Source organism: Palaemon carinicauda, chromosome 15 (genome assembly GCF_036898095.1).
Source record: "Palaemon carinicauda isolate YSFRI2023 chromosome 15, ASM3689809v2, whole genome shotgun sequence".
NCBI lineage: Eukaryota > Metazoa > Arthropoda > Malacostraca > Decapoda > Palaemonidae > Palaemon > Palaemon carinicauda.
Window position 1 is genome coordinate 58,811,574 of NC_090739.1, and position 15,884 is coordinate 58,827,457.

The following is a 15,884-nucleotide window of genomic DNA, read 5'->3' on the forward strand; positions in this document are numbered from 1 at the left end:
TCTCAAGAAGCGAACCCCGTTCCAAGGAAAAGCCTAATCTCTGATTGGGGGCAAGTGATCTCATTGCTCCGTACGAGTATAGATAGCTCCAACGAAGAGGAATCATCTACTCCCTTCAGCTCAAAGGCAAGTCTTAAGGCTGAGCGATAACCTTTCACCACCGAGACTGAGGGAGCTTTTCCTCCCGAAGGTATACAAGGAACTCCACTATTACTGGAATAGTGGTATCGAGTGGAGAGATATTCCTTCCATGACACCAACCACAGATTACTCTTCATTTTGCTTGATAGACCTAGGCTGAGGAACTATGCAAGTAAGCGGACATTCTTTCTGTAACTTGTCGTGAAAACTCCTTCTGAGAGGGGAGACGCTGGATAGTCTCCACGAGTGAAGTGAAAGTGACTGCACGGTCTTATGAAAGATGTTCGTGTGTAGTTGTTTGAGTAGATCTGGTCGTGGAGGGACCTCTTTTGTTAGAAGTTGCAGGATGTTTAGTAACCACTCTGCATGATGCCATAGCGGAGGTACAAGGGTCATCATTAGATCTTTGGATGCTTTGGTCTTGTTGAGCAGTCTTTTCATCAGACAAAATGGCATACACATCGATGTTGTCTCACCGTTGTTAAAATGTATCTTGCCATAGAGCCTGAGGGTCCGAGACTGGAGAACATTACAGTGGAAGCTTGCTGTTCAGAGATGTTGCGAACAGGTCTACAGTCGGGGAATCCCACAAAGTCAGGACTTTGTTAGCTATCTGATGATTTAAAGACCATTTGGAGCCTACTATCTGAGTCGCTCTGCTCAGATTGTCCGCGATCACATTCCTCTTGCCTGGAATGATGCAAGCTGATAGAGACACCGAATGCTCTTCTGTCCATCTGAGGATCTTTACTGCAAGATGGCATAGAGGCTGCAAAAAGGTACCGCCCTATTTGTTTATGTAAACCATTACTGTGGTGTTGTCGCTCATCAAAACCACAGAGTGACCTGCCAGCAACTGTTGGAACTGATGAAGAGCTAGGTAAGCTGACCAAAGGCCGGAGATTGTATGGTGCAGCAAGTGAGCCCCACACCATTCTTTTGATGCATCTGTGAAGAGCATCAAATCTAGAGGGGGAACGAGAAGATTCTGGCCCCGTTGAAGGTTTTCGTCTACCATCCACCGATTCAAATCCGTCACCTGATCCTGCTGAAGAAGGGTGCAGCCAGTTCCTTCAGTCTGTGTACTCTTTCGTCTGATGGGAAGACTTTCTCCTGGACGGTGGTCATTGTCATATCAAGGTTTACCAGTCTTTGAGAAGGTTGCAGTAATGGCTGCTCGTGATTTATCAGGACCCCCAGTTCCCGACAAAACTTAGGAAGCATGTCTCGGTGATGAAGAAAGGCCATCTCCGAGTCTGCTAGGATCAGCCAGTCATCCAGATATCTGAGAAGACGGATGTAGTTCCTGTGAGCCCAAGATGACACTGGGGCTAACACTTAGGTGAATACCTGAGGAGCTGTCACGAGACCTAAGCATAGAACCTTGAACTGGTATGTCTTTTCGTGGTGTGTGAATCTTAGATACTTCCTTGAAGATGAATGGGTTGGGATCTGAAAGTATGCGTCCTACAGATCCAGTGTGCACATGAAGTCCCTTGGATGAACTGCTTGGATGACCATGTCTGCCATCTCCATTCTGAACTGAGTCTGTTGCACAAACTTGTTCGGAGGGGAGAGAGAGATGACTGGTCTCCAACCTCCAGTCGACTTTTTCACCAGAAAAATTCAACTGTAGAAGCTGGGAGACTCATCCGCAACCTCTTGGAGAGCACCCTTTTGCAGCATGGTCTGGACTTTGGCTCTGAGGGCCAGTTCCTTTGCGGTTCCCTTTGCGTAGAAGCTTAGATGCACTGGATCCTGAGTCAGAGGAGGGAGAGATTGAATGAACGGGACACGATACCCTAGGGCGATCACTTCAACCATCCAGCGGCTACCTCCCTTTCCTTCCCTCTTTCCTCTGAAGGACTGGGTCCCTATCTGGTCTTTGGATGGGAAGGGCTGCTTAGACGCTTTGAAGGTCCAGAGGACCTAGAAGTTGATGGGTGAGAAGAGGAAGGTGCTTGCTGAGTCCGGGAAGACTGGGAAAGTCTACCATAGGGCCTCAATGTCATGGCCCTATGGAGGAGAGAATCGTTCAACCATTTCCTCCATCGCCCAGCAGCCTTCTCTATCTCTTCTGGAACAAAGATAAAAGAACCCTCAAGGGTGGAGTTCCACCTTCAGCACCTACTTGTGGAATTTCCCAATGACGCCATCCCTTCTCTTAAAAATGTTATTCACCCCTAAGTTGACAATGTAGTGCAATAAAAACTCAAGAGTTCAGGTACCTGACAATAGGTAAGACTGCAAAGTCTTCCTGGACGACTCCTTTGAAAGATCATGGGAGTGGACTATGAAGCCCAAGGATCTTAGCCATAGATCAAGCCATGAAGCAGCCTGCATGGCGTACTTCACACCTCTCTCTATATTTGGGAGCTCAACTGCCGAGAGGAAGGCCCTTAAAGAGGTGAGGGTTTGAGTTGGGGTACCCTTCGTTAGAGACTCTACCGAAGGGTCGAGGGACATGGTGGAATGAGGTTCCCCTTAGATCTCATAATACATCCTTAGTAAAACAAACGGAAGTGGAAGGGACCTCAGGATACTAGAAGTTCCAGCTATCTGAGCGATAGCTTTCTTTTTGGTGGGTGTCAAACCCTGAGACCAGGGCAAAGCTGCACTGGACGTGGAAGGTTTCTGGGTCTCAAATATTTCATCGAGAACCATATCCTTCCCTTCCTGGATGGTGGAACCAGGAGTAGACAGCCTGTTGATGGCCCTCATGCCAGCAAGGACCTGCCAAAAGGTGTGCTCCGACTCACGTCTCTCTTGTTCAGAGTGATAGTCCAGACTAGCTGCCTTTGGAAGATTCTCGTTATTGGAATCTAAGGGGTCGTCTACCTCCAGGCTCACATTCAGTCTGTTCAGTCTGGGGTAAGTCAGGGTCATCAACTGTATCACTGGATGGACCCACCACAGGGGACCGTCTCTTTGCCTCAACCCTTCAAGCTTCCCTTGCCGCAGCATTCTTGAATGGGAGCATCTAGCTCTCATTCGAGGATGGTGTGAATGTCACGAGTCACTGTCTCACGAACGTGAGCATAGGCCTCATGAACGAGAAGGTCGTTCTAGTGAACGGTACCCTCGTGAGCATTAACACTGCCTTTGTGAACGGGAACGTCGTCCTCGCGAGCGCTCGCGAGCATCTGGCCCTAGGTCTAGACTGTGCTAGTGATTGCATGGAACACGATCGCGAGACTTGTCCTCACGAAGAGGAAGGCCTCCGAGGAGAACGTTGAGGCCTGTGGTCTCGTGAGCGTGAAGCTCTAGAGCATGAGCGCATTCTAAAAGAAGAGCGCCCGGATCGTGATGACCTACGATCCGTCAGATCTTCTGATTGTTGCGAACAGTGATCAGGGGAAGAGTGTTCAGATAGGCGAGGCGATGGCAATACTGGTCTTTTAGCGCTGATGGTGGTAGTAGTGCTGGTCCCCGGAAGATCTACACCTGCAACCTGTGAGGAGAAACAAAGGGTTGAGGGTTAGGGGACGATGAGGTCCTAAGATAGCGAGCGGGTTCGTCGTCAGCAGGAGGCCGTTGGAGAGGTGAATGCGAGCGTCCACCTTGTCTACGTGTGGAAGGGTCAGGAGAGGGCGAAAGCTTCACCTCGCACAGTTCCAGAGCGTGAGTTGTCGACAGCTACGTAGAAGGGTTCTTCCTAGCACCACACTGAAGAAGGAGCAGCAGCTCCTCCTTCGAAGGGGGTCCCAAAATCCCTAAGGACAACCACAACTGCAAAAAATCTGAAAGGCGAGAATGGCTCTCCGGTGACTGGAGGTGAAGTTGCTTCTCTAGGGGAAGTAACAACATCCCCAGTACCCTAGGGTTGCCAAGGAGTGAGTCGATCTGTGCTCCTACTCGATCGCCCCTTGGAGGAGCGCGAGCGAGAAGGAGCTTTAGAAAAAGATTTGGGGGTACAAGAAGAAGAAGAATGCCCTTTCCTTGCCCCTGAGGGAGAAAGATTGCACTTCGCCTTCTTCCTGCATCCCCCAAAATTTCTCCCATTGGGAGGCAGGCCACTCCCTACACTCTGTGCAGGGCAAGCCCTGCACGCAGCGATGCCCTCTGCACAAAGGACACAGAGAGTGCATATCAGTCTCCAACGAAGACATGAAAATACCGCACGCTGCACACTCGCGCCCTGGACAGGTTTGCATGAAGGCGATCAAGGAGAGAACATACACACCTGAAAAGAGAAAGCAAAATAAAAATCTCTAACAAGCCAAAGGAAAAAGTGGCACTTCTCACTGCTGTGAGAGTTTAAATAGAGGCGGCTGGGTACCCCCCTAGCCACCCTTAGCCTACCCGCTCAAGCGGTTATGCAGGGTTGCCACCTCGCAATTAAAGTCTAATGGCTACCTTCCAGCTCCGCTGAAAGATAATCCAAATAAATAACGGAAGGTTTGTTAGTATGGGAACAAAGTGTTTCTTTCAGTAAGGGTTCTGTGCAGTGCAGGTTCGAAATCCTCTCACTTTGCCTCAAAGTCTTCCATTGCTTTAGTCCCTTCTGCTACTAAACCTCTACATTCCCACAATCCTAGTCACTCTTTTAGACAACTAGATTGTGAGGCAGAAAACAACTCGCTAAATAAGCAATCTTAAGTAACCTTCTAATGCATACTCATATGTGAATGGCATTGGTTATCCTTTGATTCCCTTAGATCTTATTGGGGTGAATGAAATCTCAGGTTAAGTAGATTTTACTTACAGCTCTCTAGGCTAAAATACTTTTCCTATTGACATCAGCTTCAGATAAACACTTAAGTGAACTACAAACTCTGTCAAAGTAGGCTTTACGGAACATAAGAATATCTTGTCCCTCTTGACTTCATTCAGAGCCAATAATGATTTTAAAGCTAAGAGTTTGCTTCAATTTTTTTCTTTTACATTTCTTCCTGTAAAATAAATGAAAGCGTGTCATCATAAAACAGATTTTTTTTTTGTCCAGTGAGAGCTGTTCTGCATTATGTGGACAAAACTACAGCCATTATAGGTAGTTTTTTTTTTTTTTTTTTTTTTTTTTTTTTTTTTTGTGATAAGGGTTCTCCATCGCACTCTAACCAAAAATGAAATGCCATTTTCAGTTTAATAATTGCAGAAATCTTTCTTTGGAGAGAGTTAAACAGTACCCCAATGGCGTACAAAGTTGGTTTTTGCTAAACATTACCTTAAAGAATCCTAGTTTGCTTGTCAAAATTGCTGGGCTCTAGGTCAGTGGATGCAGATGCAGAGGATGTTGTCTAATTAATTTGGAATTCATTTAATGTATAAGTCTCTTTTATACAAGAATATTAAGTTTAATTTGGTAAACTATCAAAAGTATCATTTGGAGCCAATCAAATGTATCATTTAGAAACAATCTGCAGTCCAGTATTCTAAATAGGTTTAGTAAACAAAGTGGAGAGCTGTATTTTGAGATGGTTTGTTGCAAGTCATCTATACCAGGTTATACTGTAAAATATTGACCATATTATACCTCTTTAACTTTTGATTAACATATCTTTTTCCTTAACTGGCCTTCTATCTCCAACAGAGATTGGAAGTCAGTAATATGAACATATGGGGAAGCTCATTGAAACTAATGGAATTTTACCAATAAAATCATTTATTTCTATATCTAGTATTCCTTCACCCTATTGCAGCTGATGTTTTGCAGGCACAGTTCATTATATACTTTAAGATATATATATATATATATATATATATATATATATATATATATATATATATATATATATATGTGTGTGTGTGTGTGTGTTTTTTTAATCTCACATATTTTCTGCTAGATTGCGCAAACCAGAGAGACATGAGAAAGTGTAAATTCTGATGTAAACAACGATTTTTTACTTCCTGCCTTAGCTGAAGAGGGAGGGTGAACATCGCTAGAGCTTTTTGAACATTCAGCGCAAGCGCATCCGTTCCCACCAGCTAATCCCTACCACCACCCAGCTGGAGGAGAGGCCTCATAGCCCTACACCGGCAGGATGCTATAAAATCTATGTTGAGAGAAGGAAATATCTGAATAATTGCTAAAGTATCAAGTGTCATTAAAATGCAGTGATAGTTTAAGTATGCTTAATAGATAAACGATACTTTATTGCCATGCTACCCATGCTTGTAAGTAATTGTGCAATAAACCATCTCTGTCTTAAAAGTTAAACGCCATTTGATATCCTCTCTCCTGTATTGAGCTTCATATTTGTGTGCATTTAACATCATATATCACAAAAGTATCATCTCGCGGCATCTCGCCTTGCAGCTTCTCTTAAATATGCATCATTTGTGTTCACATCGTGTTACAATAACTTATGTTCCTGTGTTTAGTGAATTTTTAGTGTGTTTTTATTTTTGTTTCAAGCTTTGTGGCGCCACCCAAACGCCCTGCTCCTTCTAAGACTTCTGGTAGTGAGCCTAAGCAGCAAAGGAAGATGCTGAGCTTAGTTGAAAAGGTGAAACTTCTCAACATGTTGAAAGAAGACAGAAATTTTGTGGTAGTTGGACGCCATTACAGCATCGCTGAGTCGAACGTTTGCTACATTAAGAAAGATGAGAAGAATATCAGCAAAACTGCATCGATGATTTTCAACAGAGCAGTGAAAAGAGTGGGTATTCCTTGCAATAAGAGTGTAATGAAGATGGAATCTGCTTGGCTCTATGGATTGCAGATTGCCAAAAGAAAAACACAAGCTTGAACACCAACAAGATCTGAACAAAGGCGAAAACCCTGCAAGATAACCTTGCACCTGATGACGATGACGACATTAATGACAAGGAAGAGGACATCGATTACCCACAATCAGGAACGTCTAGTGATTCCTTGAAGAATAAACTTTTGTTCAATGCCAGCAAGGGCTAGTTAGAAAAGTTTCAAAAATGATTCGGGCTATGGAGTGTTTCGATGTATGGCGAAGCTACCTCTACAGCATAACGATACATTGAGGAGGAGATCCCTCTACTTATTGAAGAAGGCAGCTATCTTTCTGAACAAGTTTTTAATATGGATGAGATGGGGTTGTTTTGGAAGAGGATGCCGTTTCACACGTTCTTGTTCAAGGATGAGGTAAAAAGGCCAGGCTTTCAAGGCACATAAAGACCGTGTGACAAGTCCAAAAACCTGAGTGCTATCGTGACTTACGATGAAATCACGATAGTGTATATATAAAGACCAGTAAACAGTCTTTTATCTTTTATTTCGTAAGGGATATATTATGAACATTATGCAATGTGAGATGCGTAGAAAATTATAATCGTTGTATTGAATTATTTTGTAATAATATAATATTTCTTTTTGTCGAAGTTTTTGTAAGGCAAATATATATCAAATAGTTGTTTGACTCTAAGCAATCGTTAACGAGTTGTTAGTGTTTGTTTTGACGAATGCGGGTCGCGCATACGTGGATCTTCAGTTGTCTTTGAGTAATATAACTCAGAAGGAGTTAGTACCGGCTCATGTACGTGACAGTGAGGGTTATAGTTACCTTACGGTATCTCAGGGGAGGGAAGGAATTAACACGCCTACGAGAGAAGTTCTTACCATCATGGATTAAAAGCTAAGTCAAGGTTTTATAAGTGTTTTGTTATGTTAGTGATATTGAAGGGCATGCATGCACGTTAGATATCGTTACTGACATACATTTGTAAAATAGGACTGTACTTCGGGTTGCCGGATAGGAAATGTTACAATGAATAGTTAAGGTTAGTAATAAATGTGAATATTTTTATTCCTGGTCAAATAATGATTTAAACACAACGCAATGTCTCGATTTATTGAATGATAGGAACAGAAAAGAATCCTTGAAAATCTGTTAAAGAACCTGGTAATATGCAAACCAAATTAGGGTAAGTTTAGGTTTTCATATTTATTGAAGATTCTATATGTTTACTATTTTAGATTCTTTTGAGTAAATATATAATTGGTGCCGTGACCAGGATGATTATTATTATCGAAGGTGATGATTAATACTGAGGGATAACGTATATATTTAACAGTAATATTGGTGTTAATACGTGAATATGTTTTAGAGATGTTTTTACCAACATTACGCGTCGTGAGAAAGTGTTCGTGGCGGCGGGTTGTTAGGACTAGGTTGTAATTGGCAATTTAGAAAAAAGTTGACACCGTACTTTTTTGCCGTGAATCATATGAGGAGATTGGATATTTTATATGCATTATACATTCTGAATTGATCAGTGTTAATCGTTGCCACTAATTAAAAACATTTAAGTATGAAAATTATTTTTCACTAGTTGTGATTTTTATTGAAAAATTATTTAAAGTAGGAATAATTGTTGTAGTTGAGTTTCGGCAATTCGTTAATAGTTGAGAGTGAAGTTAATAAATTGATTCTTTCCTATGGTGAAATTTTCGATTTGTGTGAGTTTGCGCCGACATTGATAATATCGTTGTCGCACAAGGCGTCCATTTTGTCAATGATCGGGAATCCATTGATGGGTTAAACTAGTCTCGGCATTAATTAGGAATAACGTTGTTGCACAGGTGACCATCTTGTTAATGACCGAGCAGCTAAGTTGAAGTTGTTTAAAACGAAAACTCTATGGGAAAGAATTTAATAAGTTGTATCTAATTCTGCTGATAAATCTTGAATTGAATTTCTCTTTAAGTGTGTTAATTAATTGTATTTTATGGGGTCGTTATATATGAAAAATTGTTGAAATTGTATATTCTGTATGAACAGTTGTTTGTTGAAATTACTGAAAATTTGAAAATTTATTGGTTTTAGCTGGTTTGATAATTATCTTTGGAAAATGTCTGATAAAGAAGCTTTGGTGAGGTCACGAGGTGGTTACAAGGGCGTAATCACCAAATGGGTAAATAAGATAGACTCTGCTGTTGCTGCAGGTAATGTCAATACATTGTCTTCATTTAAGGATTTAATTATGAAGCAAATGAAGATTGTGCACGACTTGAATGAAAAGATATTAGCCTTAACCACTGAAGAAGATCGAATGAAAGAAGTGGAAGAGCAAGCAGAATATGAAGTAGTAGTTGGTGAACATTGGTATAAGTTGAGCAATGCCATCACAGCAATATCAGGAAGTGGTTCTTCTGGAAATCCTCCACCCACACATAAGACTAATGTTAGATTGCCTAAATTGGATCTCCCACATTTCACTGGAGATGTGTTGGAGTAGAATTCCTTTTGGGAATTGTACAATGTGTCGGTACACCAGCGAGGGGATTTAGAACTGATACAGAAATTCTCATATCTGCAGTTTGCTCACAGGAGATGCTCTAAAACTGATTTCAGGATTTAAGTTGGAAGCTGCGAATTATTCACAAGCTATATCTCTCCTCAGAACCACATATGGGAAAAAGGATGAGATCAAACGAGTTCTAGTAAGAAGATTACTAGAAATGGAGTCTCCATCTCCTGATTCAGAAGCATTGCAATCATTCAGAGCAAATTTTGAATGTTCTATCAGATCATTAGAGAGTGAAAATCTGGAGTTGAATGAGCTCTACACTATTTTGCTTCATAGCAAGGTGCCTAAGAGTGTTAGTGAAACTGTAAAACGCAGAAGTGGGGATGATTGGCTTGTATTTGATACATTTAAGAAATATCTGGAAGAAGAAATTCACAATCTAAGATCTTTTGTTTCAAAGGATGTAAGTAAACCTGGAACTTTATCAACAATATCTACGTTCACAGTGAATCAATCACAATCTGTTGGACCTAAGAGTAAAGGAAATGTGAATAAATTTAGTTCTCAACAAACAAGAAAATGTGCATTGTGTGAAGGCGAACACTGGTGGACACAGTGTAAAACTTATGCCAGTAGGGATAAGAAACTGAGTCGTCTCGGGCTTTTACGATTATGTTTTGTGTGTGCATCGAATAAACACTTTAGTGTAGATTGTGAAAAACAAATTTGTGGAAACAGATGCAGATTAAAACATCATCGTGTATTATGTGATAAACAACAAACCAGCGAACCAAGTAAATCAACAAATAAATCAGCAAATAAACCTAATAATAATGGTGTGCAGGTTGGAACACTTTCCGTATGTAATCAGGGTCAGAAACCCAAGCAGAGGTCAATTTTACCAACAGCAACAATTGTGTTAAAAGGTAAAGGAAGACATTTGGTACGCCTTCGTGGATTATTGGACACTTGTGCAGAACGAACCTTTATCAGGAGGTCAGCACTTAAGGACGTACAGTATAGATCTAAAGGCACGGAAAAAATTGCCTTAAGGGGTTATTTGACAAGCAAACCTGTGAATGAGTATGAGACGGTTAGTGTTTCCATACCTTATAAGGGTAGATTGATTATTATGGATTGTATTGTGGTAGATGAGTTACCAGAGTATACTAAGAAATTCAACGTTAAACGAAATTTGAAAACGTTGTGTAAAACCAAAATTTGTCTAGCGGACAAGGATTTCGATCTGCCTGTGGACAAGCAAGCACCCATTGATATGTTGGTAGACGTTGATAATGTCTATAACATATTACACCCCGGATTCAGGAAGGCTGGAAAATTGATATTGTTACCTACCATATTTGGATATGTTGTGACAGGGTCCTGTAAGGCCCCTCCAGTGCAGGAAACCCAGGTAACTGTGTTAAAGCTAGCAACCAACGAGGAAGTAATTGAAGCTACTCATAAATTTGATAATGATATAAAGAATGATTTGGATATTTTGTGGAATTTAGATAAAGTAGGTATTGACTGCAATGAATTGAAAGAACATGATCGAAAGGTTCTTGAAGACTTTGAAAGTACCATTGTATATTCTGAAATGGAGAAGCAATATGTTGTGGCCTTACCATGGAAGTCTAATAAGTCAAGGCTTCCATCCAATTTTGGCATGGCTTTGGGCCGAGTTAAGCAACAGTGTGCAAAATTTCAGAAGGATGAAGCCTACCTGAACCACTATCAGAAAATCCTGAAGGATCAGGAGGATAGGGGGTTTATTGAAAGGGTAGATAAAAACAATGTGGTTGAAAATTGTCATTATCTAGCACATCATAGTGTACAGAAAGATAGTGCCACCACTCCAATCAGAATAGTTTTTGACTGTTCCTGGAGACAAGGTAAAAATGGATTGAGCCTTAACGACAGTCTGTGGACTGGACCACATATTACGACAGATTTGCTCAAGGTCTTATTGCAGTTCAGAACTAACAACTATGCCTGTATTAGTGATATAGAAAAATCGTTTTTTATGGTGCAATTGAGAGAAGAAGACCGCAATTACACACGGTTTTTATGGTTGCAAGACCCAACGGATCCAAATAGTGAATTAATTATATATAGGTTTAGGGTGGTATTGTTTGGGCCTACGTGTTCTCCGTTTCTGTTGAATGCCACTATCAAATCACATCTGGCAGCTGTAAGGAAAGATACGAGTTGTACTGAAATGGTGGATATGATGAGAAGGGGATTATACGTGGACAACCTTCAATTTACCTCCAATAATGAAGAAGAATTAATAAACTTGTTTTTTGGCGCAAACAAAATATTTGCACAGGCGCACTTGTATTCAAAGGATGGACTAGTAATAGTGATCTTTTGAATACTATTGTGGGTGCTTATCATATAAAATCAGAAGAGAAGCAAACCTATAAAGTCTTAGGCCTATATTGGAACATCTCTAATGATAGATTAACAATAACACCTAATCATCTTAAGACCGGTCAAAAAAAACGTGAAATTCTAAGTGCAATTGCCCAAATTTATGATCCTTTAAGAATGCTTATCCCTATTACGATACGAGCTAGAATATTTTTACAGGATTTGTGGAAACAGCAGTTGAAATGTGATGATCTACTTTCAGTTCCTTTATTAGAACAGTGGAATGAGTTGTCCAAAGACTTAGAGAAAAGTCTCAGTATTTCCTTCTCCAGAGGCACTAATCTGGAGAAAATGGATTATCTCCACATTTTTTGTGATGCTAGCATAACAGCTTATGGTTGTGTGGCCTATCGAGCAAGTGGTAAAACTTCGTCTCTGATTATGGCAAAGGGTAGAGTAGCACCCATTAAAGAGTTGACTGTACCTAAACTAGAATTAATGGCTTTGTTGTTAGGTGCAAGATTGTGTGAATTTATAGTTGAAACTTTTGAAGAAAATAAATTTGAGAAAATAATAATTTGGTCTGATAGTAAAGTTGCCCTGGGATGGTTAGTGACAAAGAATAATTTGCCAGTATTTGTGAAAAATAGAGTATTGGAAATTAACTCTATAACCACGGGGATCGTCTTTTCTTACGTCCCATCTTCAGAAAACCCAAGCGACTGGATTACTAGAGGAAAAAGGACAGAAGTAAGAAATAACTCCTTTTGGTGGGAGGGACCTCCCTGGATAAAATCAGAAAACCACACCTATCCTATTGACAGGACATGGGTGAAAGAAGCACAAGCACAGGATAAAGTTATTCAAGTCCATCTTGTAGGGAACAGTGAAAAAACCCATCTGCTGAACTGGGAAAGATCTAGTAGAGTGGATAAATTTGGTAAAACTATAGCTTGGATTAGGCGATTTATTCACAATTGCAAATCAACTGGCTGTAGAAAAATTGGAAGTTTAACGCTGGAAGAACTTCAACAAGCTAAAAATAAAATGATTATCCTCTTACAAAAGGAATACTTTCCGGAAGAATATAAAGCTTTGGAAAAAGGGGGTAAAGTTTCAAAATTGACCTTATTAGTACAATCGAATCTCTTCTTGGAAGAAGGAATTATAAGATGCAGAGGAAGATTGGAACATGTCGCACAGGCGGCGGAAATAAGATTCTCAATCTTACTGCCGAAAAGTTGTTTTCTCACAAAATTGACAGTAAGGGAGCATCACTGTTTACAAGCTCACATGGGAGTAAATGCAACCGTGGCAAGTGTGAGACAGGAATATTGGGTCCCACAGCTTCGCCAATTATCCAAAAGTGTAATTCATCATTGTGTAATCTGTAAGAAAACACAAGGGAGACCCTACCGTGTAAATATTGCTCCACCATTGCCAGAATTTCGGGTGCAGAGAAAACAACCCTTTAGCGTTACGGGGGTAGATTATACAGGAGCATTGTTAACTAAGGAGAAACAGCAAAATCCTGAAAAGGCCTATATTGTGTTGTTTACTTGTCCAGTTACTAGGGGAATCCATATCGAATTAGTAAAAGATCTGTCCTGCGATTCATTTCTTATGGTGTTTCGAAAGTTTTGTAGCCGTCGGGGATTTCCTTCTTTGATGCTAAGTGACAATGCTACTACCTTTGTATCGACTTCAGTTTATTTGAAAAACATGGCAGAAAGTTCCTTAGTGCAAGAACACCTGAATGCTATCGAATGTAAATGGAAGTTCATACCAACCAGAGCACCTTGGTTTGGAGCTATATGGGAAAGATTGATTGGTCTTTTGAAAACCTGTCTAAAGAAAGTAATAGGTCAGGCCTTTCTCAGCTTTAGTAAACTTTCCTATGTTGTGACTGAACTTGAAGCAATTATTAATGACAGACCCTTAAGTTATATGGAAATGGAAGTTCATACCAACCAGAGCACCTTGGTTTGGAGCTATATGGGAAAGATTGATTGGTCTTTTGAAAACCTGTCTAAAGAAAGTAATAGGTCAGGCCTTTCTCAGCTTTAGTAAACTTTCCTATGTTGTGACTGAACTTGAAGCAATTATTAATGACAGACCCTTAAGTTATACATCGGGAGATCTTGACCAGTTGGATATTCTGATGCCCAATCATTTGATTTTAGGACGTAGATTGAGATCTTTCCCTAGGGAAATCATAGATTGGAAAGACGAAACTAAGGACCCTCTGTATGGTGGAAATAAGGATGTTGGAAAGGGATTTTTGTACATTACAAAAAAATGTGATGACCTGTGGAAAAGGTGGGAGAGAGAATATTTAACTTCTCTCAGAGAAACTCATCGGGTAGGAATCAGACACGAATCTTGGCCCAAAATGGGGGATGTTGTGTTGATACACGATGAAGGACCGAGAAGTCGTTGGAAGCTCGGTCAAATTGTCAAATTACACGTGGGACCGGATGATGTCTTGCGCGTGGTTACTTTAAAAACCCCACAAGGTCAAGTAATGAGACCTGTTGTCAAGCTATATCCTTTGGAATTATGCCAAGAGACTGATGTTGTCATATCTGAGAAAACTGATAACAAAAGCACCCGACAGAGCAGGAAAACAGCACAGACGGCTACTGAGGCGAGAAGAACCCTCATTCAAGCGGGACAACTATAACTGTAAATATTGTTTCTGTTTGCTGGGAGTGTATCGTGACTTACGATGAAATCACGATAGTGTATATATAAAGACCAGTAAACAGTCATTTATCTTTTATTTTGTAAGGGAAATATTATGAACATTATGCAATGTGAGATGCGTAGAAAATTATAATCGTTGTATTGAATTATTTTGTAATAATATAATATTTCTTTTTGTCGAAGTTTTTGTAAGGCAAATATATATCAAATAGTTGTTTGACTCTAAGCAATCGTTAACGAGTTGTTAGTGTTTGTTTTGACGAATGTGGGTTGCACATACGTGGATCTTCAGTTGTCTTTGAGTAATATAACTCAGAAGGAGTTAGTACCGGCTCACGTACGTGACAGTGAGGGTTATAGTTACCTTACGGTATCTCAGGGGAGGGAAGGAATTAACACACCTACGAGAGGAGTTCTTACCATCATGGATTAAAAGCTAAATCAAGGTTTTATAAGTGTTTTGTTATGTTAGTGATATTGAAGGGCATGCATGCACGTTAGATATCATTACTGACAGAAATTTGTAAAATAGGACTGTACTTCGGGTTGCCGGATAGGAAATGTTACAATGAATAGTTAAGGTTAGTAATAAATGTGAATATTTTTATTCCTGGTCAAATAATGATTTAAACACAACGCAATGTCTTGATTTATTGAATGATAGGAACAGAAAAGAATCCTTGGAAATCTGTTAAAGAACCTGGTAATATGCAAACCAAATTAGGGTAAGTTTAGGTTTTCATATTTATTGAAGATTCTATATGTTTACTATTTTGGATTCTTTTGAGTAAATATAAGTGCCTTTAAATCCCAAACCAAGAATCTGCTGCCTGTATGTTGGATGAACAACACTAAGGCATGGATTCTGAAAGTCCTCACACTCGTCTGGTTCCACCTAAGGTTACAGTTTATCTAACTGAAAAAGGGCCTTCCATTCAACATCCTTTTGATTGATGGATAGTGTAGGAGGTCACGCAACTGACCTGTATTATGAAGGTGTCCAGATCGAGTTCTTGGCCCCCAACACCACATCACTCATCCAACCATTGGATTAAGGTGTCATTCGTGCCTTTAAGGCACTCTACACCCGGACCACCATGGAGAATCTCATCAGAAGTGTACATGATGATGAAGATGACATCTCACTGAAGGTGTATTGCCATAACTACATGATTGCAACGTGTTTGAAAAACTTTCAAAAAGCGCCATAGGACATGAAGCCTCAGGTAATCAATCCAAGATAGAAGAAGTTGTGACCCCAAGTGATCCACGATTACAAGGGCTTCACTCCTGACAAAGTTCATCACAGTGGTTGGCAAGACTGTGAAGCTGGTAGGACTGATACAGGAAGAAGGCTTCAAGGACATAGCTCCTGGAGATGTCAACGTCCTCATTTATTGCTACTCAGAACCACTGACAGATGAAAACTTCATGGAGATAACAAAGTCACAAAGTGAGGAAGAAGAATAAGCAGAAATGCAAGACGAAGAAACATGAGT

The 15,884-nt window shown here is 40.4% G+C and overlaps 2 protein-coding genes across 2 annotated transcripts; both read left to right on the forward strand.

Annotated features, from left to right (window-relative positions):
- The first annotated feature begins 9,514 nt into the window (after window positions 1-9,514).
- Window positions 9,515-11,680, forward strand: LOC137653981 (uncharacterized). The gene has a single exon (XM_068387615.1). The coding sequence runs from the start codon at window positions 9,515-9,517 to the stop codon at window positions 11,678-11,680; it is 2,166 nt and encodes a 721-aa protein (XP_068243716.1).
- A 1,046-nt stretch (window positions 11,681-12,726) lies between these two features.
- LOC137653982 (uncharacterized) lies at window positions 12,727-13,746 on the forward strand. The gene has a single exon (XM_068387616.1). It carries the CDS (start codon window positions 12,727-12,729, stop codon window positions 13,744-13,746), a length of 1,020 nt encoding a protein of 339 aa, XP_068243717.1.
- Window positions 13,747-15,884: the final 2,138 nt, after the last annotated feature.

What these genes read in the sequence shown, in the direction of transcription:
- LOC137653981 (XM_068387615.1), top strand. Translation starts at nt 9,515, where the DNA reads ATGGAGTCTCCATCTCCTGATTCAGAAGCATTGCAATCATTCAGAGCA.
- LOC137653982 (XM_068387616.1), top strand. Translation starts at nt 12,727, where the DNA reads ATGATTATCCTCTTACAAAAGGAATACTTTCCGGAAGAATATAAAGCT.